Source organism: Astatotilapia calliptera, chromosome 10 (genome assembly GCF_900246225.1).
Source record: "Astatotilapia calliptera chromosome 10, fAstCal1.2, whole genome shotgun sequence".
NCBI lineage: Eukaryota > Metazoa > Chordata > Actinopteri > Cichliformes > Cichlidae > Astatotilapia > Astatotilapia calliptera.
Window position 1 is genome coordinate 13,512,111 of NC_039311.1, and position 22,113 is coordinate 13,534,223.

General features: G+C 41.3%; 1 protein-coding gene across 1 annotated transcript in view; it reads right to left on the reverse strand.

Moving 5' to 3' along the window:
* ephb4a (eph receptor B4a) overlaps window positions 1–21,941 on the reverse strand; it is a 41,128-nt gene extending 19,187 nt beyond the window's left edge. Inside the window, exons 1-2 of the mRNA XM_026181539.1 lie at window positions 20,971–21,941; window positions 58–128 (exon numbers count right to left, since the gene is read on the reverse strand). Coding sequence (XP_026037324.1) covers window positions 58–128; window positions 20,971–21,049 — 150 coding nt within the window. The 5' untranslated portion in view covers window positions 21,050–21,941. The remainder of the gene's footprint in view (window positions 1–57; window positions 129–20,970) is intronic.
* Window positions 21,942–22,113: the final 172 nt, after the last annotated feature.

Genomic DNA, 22,113 nt, shown 5'->3' on the forward strand with positions numbered 1-22,113 from the left:
CACCACTAGGCTCTGTGGCAGGAATACAGATAACACAGTGAAGCTGAGGTTACATACCTGTGGCTTGGCATGGGAGAAGACGGTCCATTTGAGATCTGAAGTCTCTGTCTTAGTGTTCATCAGGACCTCTGCAGAAGAGATAAAAAAAATATATCACCACTCACAGCAGGAAATGTAAAAACGACACGTATAAGGCTCATTTACATTCAGAAAACACACAATCGAATCTAAAAATCACAGAGAGAACATATTTTGAGTCCCAAGCGCTCTGCAAAGTATCAGCTATGGCTTATGCTGGGATTAGTATAGAAGATGAGGTTTCACCAGTCAATTACATCCACAGAAACATTCCCACTACTCTAAAATTGTCTTTCCTCTCATGTTTGTTTTTATTCCCCCCATCTCCCCCCAGTTCCCAGCGACACGCCGCGCCTGCGGTCGAACTGAACCTGCTCAAAAAAAAGGAGTCTGTCCAGGGAGAGCAGGGACAAGTAGAACAGCAGAATCGAACAGACTTACACAGATACGCACACGCGCGCATGCACAGGCGTGTGCACAGGCACACCAAGATTTAAGCCCTTCCAGTCACAATCTGTGATTACAATAGAATTGATTTTTTGTAATCTTTTGAGGGTTAGGCTGCCAGCTCACAAACAATCTGAGGACTTCTGCTATGATTCAGTAACCCAATAAAATCCGAGACCTGAACTGCGTGCAACTGGAAGCACAGTTTAGTTTGGGTGCAGGGACTTCTTTTGATGTGAGGACATCTTTTTTTTTTCCCCTCCCCGCTTTAGCTGCATTAGCAGGCTCCGAGTCATATTTACACTGATGGGATGCGGTTTCTGTCACAGAGTGGCTTTTAGTGCCCTACCTGTTCCCCACAGAAGCTCATCCCAAAAGGGTTGCGCAGTTTGGTTTTACGAATAAACAGATTTAATGTGGCTACAAACCAAGGAGCGCTTCCATGAAAATGGATGCTGGAGGAAATGGGGGTTTCAGCAGGAGGTTTATCATTGGGGTTAGTAAGGTGCTTTGTTGAATTAGGCTTCCAATATAAGGCTCGGCAGTTAAGTCAGCATGCCATAACGCCGCAGTACACCCTCTGCACACACAGACAAATACAACGCTTCATCTGCCCCAGATCTCCACTTTTTGTGCTTTATTTTTTCCCCCACGTTTCGATTTTTGCACTCAAACGTTTTCCCATTAGATCAATATCCTTCACATAAATAATAAAGCAGTGCTTGAATTCCTCGGAAATCCATACTTTCAAATAGAATTTTAATTTTAATAACATATCAATATCTTGCCTCGCATTGCTGCCTGTTCGTTTACCTCGAGCTGACAAACTCCGCTGAACAGCTCATTCAGAAACTAAACAATTACTCTGAATTCTCAATGAGGACAACGTGTTGCTTTTCTCAGTTGTTTAAGATGCGTTTCCACCGCCTACTCGCTTCAACATGTTGCTTTGTTTCTCAAAACATCTGCTGCGTACGTGTGTCATACAATCACGCATCCGGCATTAAATACAAACTCTGTGATTCCATCTGCATTTATCTAAAGCCCGTAGTTCTTCAATGGGGCTTCTTTTATTGCTTCAATAATGACTTCAGCCATTGAAGTTTAATAAAGGCTTATTAAAGGAATTTTCTTTTAAACTACACAAAACACACTACAAAACATCAAGAGTAGAAATGATTTCTCTCTTTCCTCTACAACCGTCAGCTTGTAAAACACAGTGGTTAATTATGATGAATTGCCAGCAATCTTATCATCAGATAAGTTTAAGCAAAAATGTGAGAACTATGTGAAGATTTGACTAGGCTCTGAAAAGAAAAAAGAAAACAAAACAGTGCTAGGCATTTATTTAAAAAAAAAGAAGGAGGCTAATCAATAATAAAAACACTCATTAACTCAAGCCCTAAGTAAAGAAAAATACTTACATCTAATACCATTTCTCACACCACCATCCCCAGACTGATGACTAGCAGTGTCAGTGTGATAAATATTGCTGCCAAAATTATGAAAATTCATCCTCACAGTGTAATCCTAATATCGCTCTCTCAGTTACTTTCATTTTCTGTGGATGTTGTAGATATTGTGTTGCCTGTGAAAGATTGTGTACAGGATAAGAGGGTGTTTGGGGAAACCTTTAACACCGAACATTACGAGGACATCAAGGCTGTCATGGACTCCTCGTGCTCTTTGAATATATTTTGCAAAACACCAGCACTTGTAGTATTTTACAAAAATAACTCCAACGCCTACAGTTACTAATCTCTGTGATCCTGTGTGAAGTGAGAGGCAATCGCATTTACCACTTACCAGCCCACATCCCAGTGAAATACACACGAAGGTGCAAAAAGATTCTGAGGTAAAGCTGAATCTGGCTCCTGTTGTGTCAAGCGCTACAACTCTAGCTCACCAAGTCTTCATGTCCTATAAATCCAGACAACTGCCATTAATTTCTGCGGCACAGATTCATGACAGAATCACACAGTTGCTGGAGATTTGGTGACTGCACATCCACGATGTAAATCTCCTGTCCCACCAGATCCCACAGGTGCTCTACTGGATTGAGATCTGGTGACTGTGTTGAGACGATTTAAGCTTTAATAATAATAATAATAATAATAATAATAATAATAGATTGCATTTATATAATTCACACACTGGTGGAGGCAAGCTACAGTTGTAGCCACAGCTGCCCTGGGGCAGACTGACAGAAACGAGGCTGCCATATCGCGCCATCGGCCCCTCTGGCCATCACCAGTAGGCGGCAGGTGAAGTGTCTTGCCCAAGGACACAACGGCCGATACTGTCCGAGCCGGGGCTCGAACCGGCAACCTTCCGGTTACAAGACGAACTGCCAACTCTTCGAGCCACGATCGCCCTTGATGATCGCTTTGTCATTATCCTGCTCGAAGCAGTCATCAGAAGATGGTACACTGTGGTCATAAACACTCAGGTTGGCTGTGGGATTTGAACAATACCCAACTGATACTAAGGTGCCCCAAGTATGCTAAGAAAATATCCCCCACACCCTAGCGTCTGATCATTGCAGCAGAAATGGACACTCATTAGATTGGGCATTGTTTTTCCAGTCTTCATTGTTCAACTCTGGTGAGTTTGTGTGAAATGTATTCTCACTTTTCTGCTCTTAGCTAACAGGAATGGTACCCATCTGATTCCATGTTCAATGCCTTCAGAGATGCTCTTCTGTATTCCTTGGTTGTACCGAGTGATTATTTGAGTTACTGTCGCCTTTCTATCAGCTGGAAGCAGCGTGGCCATTCTCCTCTGACCTCTAACATTTTCACCCACGGGAAATGCTGCTCACTGGATATTTTCTTCTTTTTCTGACCGTTCACTGTAAACCCTAGAGATGTGCAGGAAAATCCCAGTAGAACAGCAGTTTCTAAAATACGCAGACCAGCGAATCTTGCAGCAAAAAAACATGGCCACATTCAAAGTGAGTTAAATCATCTTCTTTCCCAATTTAAATGCTCAGTTTGAACTTCAGCAGGTTCTCTGGACCACGTCTACATACCTAAATGCATAAATATGCAGTCATTAGACTGGATGATTACATATTTGCATTAACGAGCAGTTGAATAGATGACCTTAACACTTTAATTGGGCGGTGATTGCGATTATATTATTAAGAGAGCAATATTTAGAATACCTTACTGTATAAAGGGGTTGCAGCTATTCAGTAACACTTGGTGTCCAAATGCTAGGTTGTGCTAAATCTTTTCTTTAATTTTAAACAACCAGTGTTTAAGTTCAACCTGTTTGGTGCTAGAGAATAGGAATCATCATACAACTAACCTATATGGTGATCTGCCAGAGAAGCTACACAGTCTCCACTCGTCTGCCTTGCCTGATGCCATTGGGCAGGGGAGGGGCGTTATAAGCAGGGTGTGAGAAAGCATAAGTGCAGTGACTGTTAATCAGATCGGCATTGTTATCTTTATAAAAGAAAAAAATTATCTCTGAGAAGTCCTACTTCTTTCTCTGACTCTGTAGTGACACAGAGAGACACACAGAGTAGAGATTAGTTACAGAAGCACCACCCACTTGCTTTTTAAACCTTCTGTTTGCCAGGTGAAGCCAATCAGAAGAAAGTTAAAAGGGGAGCTATCAATACGTCAAAGCTGCTCTACACAGCAGATCCAGGTGGAAAGTCACTGTTACCCTATAGAGTATCTGCAGTTGTGGCATCCCATTCAGCAAGTAAACTCTGGTAACCAGTGACATCCAGGAAGAGACTGGATGGCAAACAAGAATGATTTTGATTGGTGATGCTGGAAAGACGAGTGAAAGACAGCTGAAAAGTCTGGCATGGGTGATTAAGGCTAGAAACCTGATGTACACTATGTGCAAGAGGGCACTGCAACATGTTACCAATTACAAAACAGAATAATACCCCCAGAGTCTCCTGAAAGTGGGAGAGGACAAGAAGCTTGAAAGGTGAGACACAATGGTAATGGGCAGGACTGAAATACGACTAATGAGAAGAATTGCACAAACAACACCGGCGGAGACGGCACCAGAAGTCAAATACCACTGCGGCCATGGGAAAACGGCTGTGATGAGTCTCACAAAAAGGACAAATCTAAAATACCATAACCTCATCCAGGAGTGTGGAGAGAAAAGGTGTTAAGTATGGCTGTTTCCTGTAAAAGTGGAGTGTAGAGGTTTCCCAGCACAGTCGCACACTACAGTTGGAGTTTCAGGGAACAAGCAGGAAAACAGCTGTGCACAGGACTGGGGAAGCAGCAGAAAGAGCCTCTTGTTGGCTCGGGTATAAAAGGGAGGAGGGGGGTTAGAAGCCTGGAGCTGGTGGGCAGTGATTTAGCCACAACCTCTGTTTACTCATGATTAAGGGCTAAAACACCCAGTGAAGTTTGAGCTGAAGACACGACACAGTCACTCTGTGAGAGGATGCATAAAACAAGCAAATTATATACATTATCTATACTGTAATTAAGTTCTTAAATCTCAGTGCTCAATTTTTAAACTAATAATCTTATATAATTTATCTTTAAATAAACCTATTCTAAACACGCATATCCGCAACACCAAACACAACTTACAATAAATGAGTAACACAATAACAATACTATTATGAAATAAAAATAAACTGTTTCATCCATAACAGGTCACTCTTTGTTTCTTTGTTTTTTCCCATAATGATTTCACTGATCACTCAATCACGCCCACCACCGCTCACATTCTCTCTCCAGCTAATTTAATACATTTTCTCTGTGGCCAACACACACACTCAAACACAGAATTTTCACTCTTCTCGATCCCACTCTCGCCGCAGCACTCTCCCTGCTGTACACGCAAATTAGTCAAATCTTTTTTACTGCCTTCCACCTGCATATAAAAGCAAGGACATGGCATCACTTGTCATCAGCACTGCATATGCAACAGGTCATGCATCATATTGAGAAGAAAAAGGGACGTGGCTTTAGTATGGAACTATAATGTTTTAAATAGTAAGTTCAACATATGTGCAAATAATCCCTTTGAACTTAAAGCTCAGGTAAATCCTGAGCTTTTTTCCCCCTTATCTTGGCTCGGTATAATGTCATGGAGAGGGGACATCCTTAATATGGTCAAAACACACAGCTCTGAGTTTGGGTTCGGCTCCACCCACCTGGTCTTCAAACCTTCTGTTTGCAAGGTGCAACCAATCAGAAAAAAAGTTGGATTAAAGGAGGCTGTCAATAAGTCAAAGCTATTCTAGTAGAGCCCAAAAGCGAAAAGAGCGAGCTGTAAATGAGCATAACGGGTCCGCTTTCGTCATTAAGTCCTCCTTTCTCATACCCCATTTCGCTTTTTTATAATCTCACAATTTTACACTCTTTGAAAGCTGAAGAAACACAACCGTGCTTCTCAGCCATTTCCACTTCAAAACCACAGAAGCCCACCAGCTTTCTAACAACAATCTAAGGTGACAAAGGAAAAGAAAGGAAAGCCTGGAGAGAGCAGAGAGGGGAAAAAAAAAAAAAAAAAAGAGGGAAGAGGTGGATGAGGAGGATAATTGGATGACAAAGTTCAGAGTGGTGATTTCCCCACATTTAGTCTACCCTGAGTTCACTCCAGCATAATCTAAAAAACACCCTTACCACAAAGGCTATACATATTTCCACATCTCCACATTTCATATACACACCTGCCTCTGTGTTTATAATTATTTTTCTTTTCTTTTTTTTCTGAAGGAGTAGAGATGAAATCCCCACCCCCACAGGCATGGTAATCACTGTTTATCACTGCTCTATCATTAAGGTTTATGAGACAGGATGCGTGAGCGTGAGTGTTTCTATGAGATGGTGAGCGCTCCTATTATGTGCTTGCATGGCCTTGCCTTTCGCTGAAGTAGATACAGTCTTAAGCCCTGTTAGAGGAAGCTGGCTTTTCCCCTGCATTCTTTCAGCAGCGGCGACCACCCACCGCCGGAAAATTGCCCCCAGTGCTCGAAAAATGTAGGAACAATGAAAATTCGTCATCTGGATGAATTTTAACATCCAAAACAAACAACTGTACAGTAATTACAGGACAACTGTACGCAATACTAGACACCGGAGAAGTCTAAACTGATACGGGTGGTGGCGAGATGATTAGGCCTTAGCCTTCGACTAACAATTACAGAAAAAACACAGTATCAACATGTTAAATATTGTTAAGGCAAAAAGTTAAAAAAAAATATTGTGGAAACAAAAGAAAATGGGTTTAACTGTTCTATGTCAAAGCAAGACAACAACAGGGAGTGTTGTACATGCTTTTCTTTTGAAATGTAAAACCTGACCCTTCATTTTTTAAAATTGGGGCATGTACAGAAAACACCTCACCCCCATGTTCTATATCGAGCCGTGTTCAGGTTTCAAACTGCCTTCATATTCAAGATCTGGAGCCATTATAAATGACCCCCCACCCCAACTGCTTCATTCTCTATCCTTAACTTGTATGTTCATTCCTTCCCTGCATGCCCGTTTGCTGCCTATTTTCCACTCTCTCTGTGGCTCTGGAGTATGATAGGGAAATTATAGGCCTAAGAACATTTGCCCTGCTTCAGCTACAATTAGACCTCATTTTAATTAAAGAAACAGAGAGCCAATTACCCTTGTACACCTGGCGAAATTGAAACAAAGGAGAAGAGCAGGGATAATGAAAAAGAGGAATGTGAGAAGGGGAAAATTTGGGATTCACAGATGACGAATGTATAAAAAGTGGATGGGCTCAATGTATTTTCCATTCCACAGCAACTTGCTCTGAATATTTAGCCTGTCCAGCTAACACGCTAACATCTTGATGTCATCTTGACAATTTATTTGAACACATTATCCTTTTTATATCACATCAACTGAACATATGATACCATTTTTCAGGTCTCCTTCCCTCCCAAGTATTCTAATCAATACACAAATATAATAATTAATAAACAGCTAAATAAAGGAAAGCACTTGGATACTACTTATTTGATAGTTTTGGAATATAATCTGCTGTCTTCTTTGTTTGATATGAAGGGTCGTTCTGTTTCTCGGTGGCAGCAAAGTAGATTCCTGATAGGAGTTTTTCTGTCCTCTGGCTATAACTGAGAATCTTCTGTTTATCAGGGGACACTGCTGGCACATGTAATTTTACAAAGCCAATATCCTGAAATCAGACATGATTGTTGCCCCGGAGCCATCTGAAAGCTACACGCTTCACATTTAAACATTCAGCGTTTTGCTTTCCTGCCAGGAATTAAGGCTGGAGTGATGGGTTACAATTGTCCACAGCAGCAGCTTAGAGTAAAAAGTCGCCACAGAGAATGGCTGACAGAGATGCAATACTGTTTAAAGATGCGATAATGGTGCACATTTTCAGACAGGCTCTCTGGGGACACAGAGATTGTTGCATTGGGTTGGTCACATGAGAAGTGTCGCATATTGTGAAGTTACAAATGCAGAGACTGAGGAGTACAATGCCCAGCTCCTCTGTCACCTCTACTCAGCTGGCCAAACACGGCGCTGAGTGGGAGGAATGAAGGATCGTGGGTAATGGGCTGCAAGGTGTTAAAGAGAGAGATTCTGAAGCTTACCAACCAATAAGCCAGCTTTAGATGAGAATATTGATAGCGCTGTCATGTCTGTATGATTAGCTAAGCTAAGGAGGTAGAAGTGACTGTGTTCCAGGCTTTACTGACAGTATGCAAGAATGATCATTTTTGGTACACCAAGCTTATCTCACAGTGCAAATGAAGACACGGAAAAGAAGGAAGAGGGGATTTTCCGTCACATTTCAACAGTTTATTGTTGTACGGCGAGTGCACGTGAAAATGAATGCTTAGCGAGTGATGAAATGAATGTATGTGTATAAAGCGTGTTTGTGTGTCTTTGACAAAGTTGTGTCTACTGGGATTAGACACCAGCTTCCTGTAGTTCCTGTCCTTTTCCTGTCTCCTGGTCTGGTGCCACCAATGCATACATCATTCACGTGAATAGCAGCCGGGCAGGATACAGTTTCACTCCCCACCTACTGTATAACAAAGACCCCCTCCCCTCGAGGCACATGTGGATGAGCCCAGGTACTATAAGTAAGCCTCACAGGAGCAGTAAGATGAAAGAGCTGGGGAAGGTGTTAATGCTCGACACCTTTTCTCTTTTTTGCCCGCAGGGACGCATATCAATAAGTGTTGTGGTTGGTTTCTGTCCCAGGACAGGATGTGACCTAGTTAAGGAGGAAGCTTCAATCTGGACAGAAACCAAAAGAAGCTGGGAGAGAGATCAACGGTGCTCCGAATTAAACCCACTGACCCCAAAGCTCTGTGGATTTAAGACCAGGTCTACAATACCTGCCCTCTGAATGTTTTGGCTCCGGCTTACACGGTCACCTGAGATTTGCTCGACAGAATCATTATGTTAATCATTTCCAAGTGAAGGTGTATTTCCCCAGCGAATCTTCGAGTTCACGCTGGAGAACCGGTATGAAAGATCGCCCTCTCTTCCTTAGCTATTAATAAATTCACTACAACACTAAAACTGCTTGCATTGCTGAAGGTATGCCCTAATCCCTGGATAATTCACCTTTTAAAGTAAAACGTTTATAGCGTAAAGGGTTTACACATTCGCCTATCGAGCGAGAGATACCTGGTTTGATCCCAGGAGGAGACACGAATCCCTTTGAGATTGCGCCAGGAAGGGCATCTGGCATAAAAATACACAGACTCAAACATGCAGAGCTACCCTCTGTGGTGACCCTTTGTGAATAAGGGAAAGTAGCTTTTATTGTATGTCGCACCAGAAAGTGTTGGTTCTGAAACACAAAACAAATATTGATTTATAAGAAGGTAAAAGAATTCAAAGGGTGCACCTGTAATGCACTGCAATTCACTCTTAATTAACTGCGTTTAAGTGAAAAGAAAAACTGTTAACTTATTCAAGTCATGTCAGCGCGCAGCGGATATTTACCTCTAATCTCAATTGTATGAAAAAGCTTTAGCCACGGCATAAAATGAGAGGTTAAGGTTAAGAGGATATGAGACATCAGCTTGCCTCCGTGGCTTTTTTATATTGCCACCTACGAATAATGAGTCTTGACCTGTGATGTCAACTGCTGAACAGCACTTGTGCAACTCAGACTCAAACAGTCCTTTTTTATCTCAAACACACAAAAATACACATAGCTGTGAGGTATATTCCCAAAGCAGGTAAACTAGAAGAAAAAAATCACTTAAGGAGATCTGACATCTACAGTGGGGCAAAAAAGTATTTAGTCAGCCACCGATTGTGCAAGTTCCCCCACCTAAAATGATGACAGAGGTCAGTAATTTGCACCAGAGGTACACTTCAACTGTGAGAGACAGAATGTGAAAAAAAAATCCATGAATTCACATGGTAGGATTTGTAAAGAATTTATTCGTAAATCAGGGTGGAAAATAAGTATTTGGTCACCTCAAACAAGGAAAATCTCTGGCTCTCACAGACCTGTAACGTCTTCTGTAAGAAGCTTTACAATTACTGACCTCTGTCATCATTTTAAGTGGGGGAACTTGCACAATTGGTGGCTGACTAAATACTTTTTTGCCCCACTGTATGAGTACTTCTATAATAAAATACCTGCCAATGGACTTCCGCAAACACGAGCAACTGGCTAATATTGGCAAGAAGCGGCAAAAGGAATTGATCGTCCTTCTTTCTGCCCAAATTGTTAATCATTCCAAATTAAATTCCAAGCAGACACATTTAAAAACTTCAGGTTTTAAACACGTAAGGCCCTGCACTCACTTCTATAAAGCATGATTGGTTAAATTGCCTTGCTGCATATTTCACATTCTTTGGCATATTGATCTGCCACTGTGAGAATTCACCTCCTGCTACTTCCAATTATGGGCAACAGTTTCTCAAGTCTTCTTCAAAAATAACCCAAGTCTGAGAAAAACTGAAAGGCTTTTTGAGAACATTGTTGCGGGCTGCACCAGCTCCCTAGTGGCCTCCTGATCCAGAATCCTATAAAAGAAAGAATGAATTACAAAGGAAAACTTAAAAAGATTTTCTTGATGAGACTTTTTTTTTTATTTTGCAGGGTAGAGTGCAATTCTCAAAACCTCTGCTATTCCACAAGCCATTCTGCTTTCGGATACTGTACAACGTATAAAATTAGAAAGACAGACACATAACTTGATGAGGCCCAAAATACAAAGAAGACAAATTACTGGTGCTGGCTGATTGTGTTGACTTTCGAGGCAGAACAGATCATGCATCATTTTTACTGAAATCTGGAGACCATAATTACGAAACCCCACCACTAGTGGTGATTAATGGATTAATGCACTCTTTAAAATTAATCTGTTTGCTTTTAAAGTATCATAGGGAAAAGAAAAAAAAAAGCAAAGTCCTCCATGGTTGGACACTTTTGCTTAAAAAAAGAGACAAATAACTATCCAATTCAGAAAAAATACCTGCAACGTATATCCTGTCAGCTGACTGATTTCTTGATTCTCCCGTTTCATTCGTCTTCTCTTATTTATACTCATATTCTCTTTTCCCTCAAATCGCCTATATTATGCAATTTAACTTAAATTCTGTATCTCAAAAGACAATTAAAGGTGGCCATGGTCCTACATTTTGATGTAGAAATGCATCAAAATGTTGATCTAGTTTCTCTTTATGAACGCTCCCTGTTGTTACTCACAGAGATAAGAGAAGGAAGGCTCCTTGAAATTAGGGTTATAAGTATTGATTTTTTTTTAAAAATATAACATTATTTACACAGGATAGTTACTGAAAGTTAACTGAATTAAAGAAACAAATTAACTTGTAAGCGGGCACCAAATGCAAATATGATAGGACAAGTAACGCCTTCCTTTTAGAGCCACATTACATGCTCCTGTACTGTTCTCCAAAACCTTGCATTGCTGAAAGCAGATGAAGTATGCATTTGTCAAATGCTGACTGGTTGACAAGTGATCCGGAATAGGGAAACGAATGACATCGGAGTTCACCGGGAATGGAAGAGCAATGAAAAGAAAAAGAAAAAAACCAACAACTTCAAATATAAAAATAAAGCATGGAAAGCACAGACGGGGACTGTAGTGGACATGTTTCATTGTTTTTTACCACTTGTTTCGCTCCAGCTTCTAGTATGTTATATATTTGCTGATTTCTTTGGCTTGTTGAAGGACCAACAACAGTACAAGCAGTAGTGGCCACATACTTTGTACACTGCCCCAAACTAGCAACAAGGCTCTCTGGACACAGACCCGCTATCCCTGGACAGCAAACACATTAGCTAACCTGGGCCATAAATTCATCTTAAAGGAGTTGACTTAATTTTTTCTTTATTCTATAAATAGTATTTTGTTGTTGAAATTTGCACTTGGAAACTTTTTCAAAATGAACAAAACTTGTTCCCTAATACTGCACAAATGGTGGCCCTAATACTCCATGGTATGTTTTTGCGAGGGTGCTACACCTTTTAATCTTTCAGTTCAAGCTTCTGATCTTGAAAGACTATCACTCATTATCAAGGATTTTGAAAGCAAAGCATCTTACAAAACAGACATTTACTAGATGGTGCATTTTAGTGCTTGAGACTTTTACAATACCATTTTCTGTTATGGAAGCCTGCACAGCTGTGCCTTAGATAAAAAGTTTTTCTTTGATACAAAGGCTGATATTTGCTGGAGTACAGAGATATACAGAAACTGCCTAAATGAAAAATCATCCATTTAAATATGATGTTTACAGTGTTTTTTCAAAGTTTTTTCCACAAAGTTGAATCTTTTCAAACTGTCGCAATATCTCCCTCGGTGTAATCTGTAAATCTTTGAGCTTCTCTGCTGACATATCACTATGACTGACACCATCATACATGTGTCTCCAACCCAGCTGCTGCAGCAGCGGCACAAAGCAGCAGATTAAAAAAAATCGTGCAAAAATCACGTCTATCCACAACATCAATCTAACATTGACTTTGGGTATAAAATGGTCTTGAATCCTGTGATAGAGTTGGTAGAAGAAACTGCCACAATTGCACGTTTGACTGCAAAAAGACAAATGTCACAAATTTTCAGTTTGTTATACATCAGAAAAAAAAATCACCCTGGATGAGAGATGGGAATCGAGAACCGGTTCTTGAAGAAAACTGTTTCCAAGTAGTCCAATTCTTTGGAGTTGTTAGTCTGCCTGCCTATTGATCCCGGGTCTTGCATTTGCACTACAATCAGCTGATTTCAGTTCGAGTGTCAGAGGAGGAAAATAGCAATGCAATCTAGAGTGTGGATTAGATAGTCAAGAACCCACAGTGAAAGCTGAGTGAAAGCTGCCTGCTGGGATCAGCACTGAAGTTCTGTCTTTTGAGATACAGAATTTCAACAGGTAACAAACAGATGAGCAGTCAGGTTGTAACCACCCTTGGTTGTGTTGTCAGCTTTGTATTCTACTAAGAGAAAGAACTTAGAGATGTGTGTCCTCATTAGGGATTTGTGTTGGTGTGTGGGGTTGTAGCCTGAGGTTTATATTGTTAAACGGTGATTATGAGACGGTGTGTTTCAGCTATTTTACAGCGTAACGAGTAGGTAATGTAACGAATAGTATAACAAATTAATTTTTCCCAGGGGTAATTAGGTAACATACTGCATTACTTTTCTTAAAAGTGTTCAGTGAAATATGTGTAATAATTGCCGTTTTGAGTAACGACTCCAACACTGATCACAGCAAAGAAGGAAAATACCTCTACAAACATGCATAAACATTTGGCCTACAGCACGCAATTAATTTGCTTATTTAACCAGAGCAGAAGATATTCATAGACCAAATTCAGGTGTGACCAGTTTATAAAGACACTTCATTGCCCTATAACTGACCCACCATACACCATTACGCTGTGGTCAACACTGCTCTCAAATGCCCGCAAGCCTCAATTTAGGTCAGCATCTTAAAAGTTTGAAGAACGTAAACTGAAAGTCCAGAGCTGACAAAAGCAAAAGGGGAAGGTGCAAATTGCATTCTTGTTTTCAAACACTTTCTCGGTGTCTTAAGAGGATATTCATACTTTTGTTCTCCTGTCAGGAAGGCTGATGTCTGGGTCAGTAACAGGCTGGCACCCCCGCAGAGTGGATACTTTGGAGTCACACAGCGCCGAAATCTGGGATGATCTTCCTAACCAGCAGGATACTCTTCCACCCCCGTGCTGGCTTAGTCTTTTAATAATTAGACAAGCTAGTTTGCAAGCTAGATAACTATAGATTAATTATTAGCATGATTGGAGCTTTGTGCCATTTAGTCGTGACTACAAAAAAAAAAACAAAAACAAAAAAACACCCAAACTATTTCATTCACAAAGATTGATGCACTACAGCTTTGGAAGCTGCAAAATATATATAAAGGAGAGAAAAGACATGCAAATCTTTACTTTTATAAAATAATATATAACAGGTGACCTATATTATTTCAAATCTTTCTAGATGAAAAGATTAAAAACCCACATAGAGCCATCGACTGCTGTGATGCATCTAACGACCTTGCTACGAGCCCCAAAAATGTCTGCTGCTGTACTTACAACTGAGTTTTTATCAAAGCCTCGACTAAAGCAGAATCTCCAATTCATTTTTGGGGGGAAGAAATTGCAGAAGAAAATGCATGCACACACACACACACACACTCACTCTCACAGCTCCCAGTGACTAATCTGCTGTGGGAGGTGGACAGCTTGAAGCTAACAGTGCAGACTCCAGCTAAATAAACCATCTAAGGATTGACACATCTAAGTAAAGATACAAGAGAACAGACTCTCGGCGAGAATTTTCCCTTTTATTCTGACACATCACACTTTTCCCACATTCAACCAACAACAGACCCAACTGAGAGTTAATTCTCTTCCATTGAGCCACGAATTGCCGCTACGAGGCTGCAATTGGCTGCTTGTGTGGCGGTGACCGATATATCTGGAATAAAGATAAACTCATCTTCGGATGTGGAGCTATTTGCTCGAGTACAAAGAGCATTATTTTGCCTCCTCAGCCAGCTACATTATGGTTTCATTAGGAGGCGGATTCAGTAGTTTGCAAACTGTTTGAATTGCTAAACCACGCTTTTGTCCAATGACAGAAAAAAGGACAAAGTTTAACAGCGCAATGATTGGATGGGATTGAGCAGCTATTTGTGGATATGAAGGAAGACAAGAAGGTAAAGAACTTTTTCATGTGTGGCAAATCCACAGAAATTTAGATACTAAGATACCACGCTGCAAAAAAAAAGAAAGGTGTTTAATGCTTTTTGACCCTCTCTATTTTGGAGCATGACATTCTCTTAAAGCTTTAAGCTGTGTGAGAACTGTAGGAGGGCAGCTACACGGCAGTGCTTCTATGTTATGCCGTATATAGCAGAGCCCACTTGGTTCAGAGTGGTATATGAAAGCAGTACCTGGGAGACACGCTCAAGATGTGTACATATGCATGAAGGTAGGATCAAATATGCACGTGCTCTCCAGGTTGATGTCGAACCAAATGAGTTGCATTTTAACTCAAAACGGCCAAACGGAAGATGTAGGTCAACCTCTGACACAGTGAGGAAAAATATCCCAGACACGAATCGAATCAAGTCTACTGATGGAGCGTGCTTCAAGCAGAGAATTTTTTTTTGTTGTTAAATCAAGGTTGCCTTTTTTAATCAATTCTTGCACATCCAGCCTCAGATGTCTCGCTGGCCTCATGTTGCTTCTTCCCCGTTAAGACTTCATTCTATTTTCGAATGTAGCGACAAAAACATCATAAGGTATCGTGCAACAATGGCATGAAGAAACGTTTCACAAAGGATTTATTTCCAACACAATACTCGGTGTGCCTCAAATGAGAACTGTGATTAGTGTGCAAGATAAATGAGAAAGATGGACCCGAGATAAATAGCTCCTTCTCTGTTGTTGTCTTCTAATTAAAGGCCTTCTTAATCCCTTTATTATAATCACATATTTAGCCCATTGCATATATCTCTCATATCTGGCCCTAGGTGTGTGATTAAAGAATGCAAATAGGCAGTATACCTAACTTTGCTCATTATATGCTGTGCAGACGTGCACATACTTGCACCCTCCTTGCCCTCACTGCACTTGCTCTTTCCATTTCGTTGACTCATGCCGGTCTGCCCATCTCTCCTTGACTCACTTCAAAGAGAACCCCCATCCCTCTAAAAGTGCCATTCTCCTTGGTGCTTATGGCTGATAGGCTGTGGCCTCATTCCCTCTCCGCTGCAGCCTGTCCCCATTGTGTCCCACTCTCAGAGAGTAGCGTGTGGGTGGAGGACAGACTGGCTCTCCAAAGTGAATGCCTGACATGGATGTATGGGCTGGGGGTGTATCCTCTCACCAAGCTAAACTATCATCCACCTGCAACTCCCAGCTGCCATATGTATCCCTCTCTGAAGAGGAGGAGGGGAGAAAGGGAACGAGAGAGACACGGACTGAGAGTACTTGTGGCACTCAGATGCCTGTTTAACTCTTGAGGAAGCTAATCATCGGATTGAGGTACTGAGGATGATGGGCTACAGGCTTTCAGAGAGGGGGGAGGTTGCTTTAAATGCAAATCCCTTTCTTATAAAAATCGGTTCCATTTAAAAGGATTTCTGGGAAACGATCCACATTTCCACGGCAGGGGAGACAGTCAGCAAGAGAAAACAGCATAGCACCAGTCAAACATCAAGGAGACAGAGGATGTGGAAGGAGTAGCAAAAGAAAAGGATACATGTCTGTGAAAGAAAGGATTGAGGCTCAAGTAAGGCCTCTCGGATAAAAAAAATAGAAAAAACATCCTTTCTCCATTTGAGACACTGGGGTTTCGATTAGACTGAGCGGCATTACGCTATTCATCACAGCAGTTGTGCCTTGGACGAGCTAGGAGGAAAAAGAATAAACCGATGATGGGCGTTGGGTTTTAGAGGGTAGTCTCACCTTCGCCATTCCATGTGACTTTCACCCAAAACACTTTGGAGATGCACCACTTGTCAGCTAGAGCTGCACCACTGTCAGCTAATGGGGTTAGCCTATTTTATAAGGAAAAATAGATATAGTCTCAACAGATGGTTTAATAATTTTATATTAGTTTTTCAGAAATAATTAACAATATGCCAGAAATTCAGTGCCTTTACTACTCAGCAAAAATTTGCCATGTGGACAGGAAATAGTAGGTTAACACAGGTGCTGCTAATCACATTAATTAAGCATCTGCACCAAAATAGAACAGGAGCTTCATTAACTTCGTTAGTGAAAAATCTTGGCGCTTCTGTCGATAAAGATGCCTACCTGCAGACAAAGTATCACAATACGTTTTGACGCAGTTGACTATTTTAAAAGTGGCTTCATTACTAACTGCTTTGCCTCCAAGGCACCAACCTGTAGCTGTGCAAACTCATTGTTTGGAATAGAGAGTGGATGGTGCATCTTTTCAGGTGCCACACAAAAAGATGTTACCATCACCTGCTTTAGCATTAGGGTAGCCGTGGTTTGAGAAAGTGATATGGAAGAAACCGCTAAAGAGACAGGATGACACTTCCCCCCTCCTCGCTCCGTCGCCAGAAGCTAAAAAAGTGCTGTCTGTATTTTTCAACCCAACAAGCCAGGCCTCAGCCAAATATATTACTCTGGCAGCTGCACTCTCTTGTTGTGCATTATGTGAAAAGATGACTTGTAAATTATAAGGAAGTAACAGCTGCAGTAAAAAAAATAAATAAAAAAAATCCATATTGCACATGTACTTCCCATTCCTGTTCAAGAGAGATGGACATGGATTTCAAAACTGTTTACGTCAAGTTCAAGAGACATTTAGTCATCAACTGAGCCATTTCTCCACTACCAATTAAACCTACGTGCAGTTGACTTTGATTAAAAGAAGGTGAATCGTAGAAATGATTACAAAAAATAACACTTGGCTAACATGGAAAGTTGATGTATTGATAAGAAAGAAAAGCACAAGTTGTTCTGGATAGAAGAGAACCAGTAAAGTGATCAGTGTGGACCAATGAGCACAACCTTCCTCAAATTAATACATGAAATCAACATAAACGCCATTTCCTTTCCCCATCACGCTTTCCACACTGTTTTCATTTGTTTTTAGCTGAAGTCATTCTTTAATTACTTAATTACAGTTTAATGGCACCCCGCTGGAGAATTGCAGTGGTGTAATAATGGATAGAGAAAAAACAACAACAAAACACACCTACATTAATCCATTTTCCCCAATTTTATGAAAGTTGCAGCAGATTTAAGCCAAATAAGTGCATTTACTCATATCAAGAATTTACGTCTAGCCTCTTAGATGATCACAGGGGTGACAGAGGTGCACTAGCACTCAAAAATGGCTTCAAGCCACATCGCATATTGCAAGATGGAAGAGATAACTGATAAGTGATAAGTGTTGGCATATCATTAAAGCTCTGGACCCGAACAGGTGGAAAAGACTGCAGTGGTCCTGTCACCGGCTGCATCTTGGCATTGCTGAGAAAGAGAAATTGTACATGAAAGATATAAAGGGGCTGGGAGAGAAACAAAATGAGCACTTTCTAGGTTGAGTGTGCGTGTGGGAGGATAAGGCGTCATTATGGCTTACATTTATGAAGTCAAATATGTTTTAAAATTGTAGTACATAAGTGGGAATTATTAATAGCGGTTAATACTTTAAACCCGTGGTTATAATTTTCTGTAAATTATGTGTTTTCTGTGGAAGGCAGACAAAAATGTTGTCTGGTGTGCCTGTATGTGTTCATCCTCGCTGCAGATTTCAACCAAAAAAAAAGAAAGAGTGGTATTAATTTCCAGCCAAACTAATTATCTGATCAAAAGGTCTGTGTTTTAATCTTCACAAAGACAGAGGGAAGAGAGATCCATGCTCTGAACAACCAAGTGGTGTGTAAATGAGTCATTTATCCTTTAGTTGGAAAAGGAGGAGAGATTTGGCAGCTGTGAGCTTCATCTGCCCTCCCATCAGTTCATTACAGAATTCCCTACTAGGTGGAGAACAAGGGGGGGGGAGTGATCCAGAGTGTGCCGGCTGAGGAGTGGGTCATTACCCAAGACACGAAAAACCAGACATCTTGTTCACACTTGGAAAGACACAGATGTTCTAGAGCCGGCCGACAAGGTGCTACGAGGCCTCGGCTCCCGTCTACACGCCAGTTCTTCACCGCCACTGTCTGCGCCGCACCTGTTTGGAACCAGCATCTTTGCAAATACGCAGAAAAGGTCAAGCGGAGACGAGTTGACAAGCTATTCAGGAGATGCTCAATAACTCTGACACCAAAAACATGTGGGACGTAACCTCCCACACAGAGCCTGAGGTTAAGGATCTGCTGTGTCCCAGAGAGAAAGACTGAAGAAGAAAAATGGACAGTTGAGTCAGAGGTCAAGTCTCAGCTGCAAAAAACCTGCTGCTCCAGCTGGAGGAGAATCTCCAGCTCCTCTAACGGCCAAATTCCGAACTCCCAGAAAACTGACCAAAATTAAGTGTCTGGGAAAATCCCATACTACGCTCTCAAAATACAAAGTCAACAAAGTTTTCCCCGCAAGAATTCAGGCTCTCGGTAGCTGCAGTAATTTAACTTCTACATGTGACGGGTGTGCGTGCACAAGTGGCAAATCCAATCCTTAAAAGCCCTTTAATAAAACTGCGGGCCATGTCATGTACGCCACATCCATGTGTATGTACAGCATGAAGCCAAACTGGAAGCCTCAGTAAGAAGGGAGGGTTGAGGCCTCAAACCAGATGCAGCTGACAGATTTGTGTTCACAGCACTGTATATGTGAAGTCATGCATGTACATGGAGTTCCTGTTTAGAACGGTTTTCGATTGGAATGGAAATACCCAGGAAAAAGTGGGCTTTTTTTTAATAGCCTTATTGTTTTGTTTGGGGTTTTTTGCGGGGGGGGGGGGGTGGGGGGGGTGAATAATGGTAAAATTAGTAAAACTACCTGAAGAAGCACGTGTTGGGAAACTACAAGAGAAACGCCAGCATTTTGCTTTAACTTAATATATAGACTGCATGTCATTTCGCCTTGATTAACTAATGCCAACAAGTGATGGAGAGGGAAATAAACATACTAGCTGTGAGCCAGTGAGCAAATATGACTACAGTGCTGTGTGCAAAGTTATAAGCAGTGCCAAAAACGAAAAAGCACAACGTGGAATAAAACGTAGTCCTCGCAGGTGAACAGGAGCGAGCAGCCTACACAGCAGTAAGGTACTTTTTAAAGACCCTGCAGTTCAACAGCTCTTAAAGAAACCCAGTTGTGATCCTTTGATCCTCGGTAAACACAGGCCTATTATTTCCAAAGACCATTTTCTATAAATGGCTTTTGCAGAGAGATGTTTCGGCAGCAGCCTTAACAAACTTAAATCAGTTTGCAGTACCCTCCGCGTAGCCGAAACTTCCCTATTAATGTCACAATAAGACAGAGACGTGTCAGAAGACTAGGAACAAATAAACACTCAGCCTCTGCTTTTTGTCAGCGTGGCTCACTCAGAGTTACTCTTCCACCCTTGCATTAAGCAAATTATCCAGACACTGCCCCTGTTGTTATGCTGATGATGTGGAGCTATACTCCCTTGTAAAAACCAGACCATTTGAAACCATCATCTTCTTTAACATTATGACAGATAATTTCAGGCTGCCTTGTTTCTCCCCCTTCATGGTTCACAAAGCTGATCCAGGACAATTTGCCTGTTAATGTCAAGCCTGCTGCCAGAACTGAATAGAAATTATGATCCAGATTACACATTTGATATGAAATGTGAGATGTTTTTTTTTTGTTGTTTTGATTTCCTTTTTCCCTCCAGGGCTTAATGTAAAAGTTTAAAAGCACTCTACATTAACCCACTAAAACCACACCACGCCTGTACTAGCCTCTATCCACTGAATGTTTTAGTATTGATTTTAAGGTAAGATGGTTAATAATCCCCCAGGAAGCAGAGTGGGAACCTTGTGATGACTTAAAAGTGAAAAAAAGAAGAAAAAAACAATAGTGAGCTGGTCTTAGAAATGGCCTTTCTGAAGCCACAAGGAGCTTGTAAAAAAACAAAACAAAAAAAAAACAAAACAATATTGATTGGCACCACGGTGACACAGTTCTGTCAAAACAAACTAAATAATCCACTGCCAGATGGAGGAGAAAAAAGCCATTTCTTGCAAACACAGTGTCTACAGTGACATTCTTACTGCTATTTATCAGTAACAGTGAGCTTGTGGCCGTGATTTTTCTGCGATTACTTGGATAAAAAATGACTTGTGTGGTGTTTTGCACAGCATGCTTTTTAAAAATGCATTGTGGTTTTACGACACTTCCCGCTGGTAAGAGACGGGATGTGATGCTAATTGGACATTTCACTCACCCAGACAAGTGTGGGCAGCACGTCAAGAAAATAATAATAATAATAATAATAATAATATGAAAATAAATAAATATTTAAGAGGAAAAAAAACCACTCACCTTCATCTGCAGTCGACAGAAGAGCCCAGTCCAGGAAGATGCACCCCAGCAGGACAATGCTCTGGTATATCAGCTCCATGGTGTCGTTACCAGAAGGTGAAAAATGAATCGACTTGAATTAAAAACCAAGTGGCGCTGGCAGCCACTCGACTGGCAGCTCGGCTGTGCACCCACTGACCGAAAACCAGTCCGCATTTAAATTGGACTTCAGTAAAAGCCTCAACACTGTGCCGCAGAGAGAAAGCACACTTTGACTAACGCCTGTCCGTACGTGGCTCCGTTGACAGTGAGCGTTTATAAGCAGGCTCAAAACTTGTCCAACTTTGTGTTGTGGTGAAAGTCTAGAAAAAACACACACACACACACACACAGGCAGAAACAAACCGCGGTGCTGCAACTCCTCGTGAGGCTCAGCCCTCTGTCAGCACACGGGCTGCATGGTTAAGAAAAAAGACTTGTATGCTCGGCTTAATAAGCTCTTTGTGCACCACACGACTTCTCCCCCTAAAAAAGAGAAAGATTCTCCCCCCTCAGCTCGATGACCGAGCAGACTGCAACCAGGGCACCTCACTGCATATCTGTTAGATACACATTTAGTCCTCACATAGCAGTCGCTTCATACCTTCTTCCACATCTCCACGTTCGGGAAAAATATCCAGGAAAAAAAGTCTGATTTAATTTCCTTTTTTAATTCCTTCAGCAACCAGACTATTTGGCTGCGGGGGGGAAAAACCCCAACGAAAGGTGGTGGGGATATATTGCGCGACAGGTCTAAGCTGGCCTGGTTTTACTCGAAAAATTAGACTGAAACTGGAAGAAAACGTCTACTTTGTATTCTGAGTAAGTCAGCGAACTGAATGTGCGCTGGATATCAAAAGTTGGGCGCTCGTGGCTCTGACTACTGTAAGCTGGTCACCAAGGACTTCAACACCGCATCAAACCCAGAGTCGAATGGCACGGGCAAGCTCCGCCCACTCTCGTTACCATAACAGCAGCGTCAAAAGCGTAGGTCAAAAGAAAGTTATGGAATTTCCGGCAAGCACCTTCAAAATAAAATTATATAGGCCGATAACATTTTATACGAATGAACCAGCAAGTTGGGGAAAAAAGAGAACTAAATAGAGAATATATGACCTTTACATG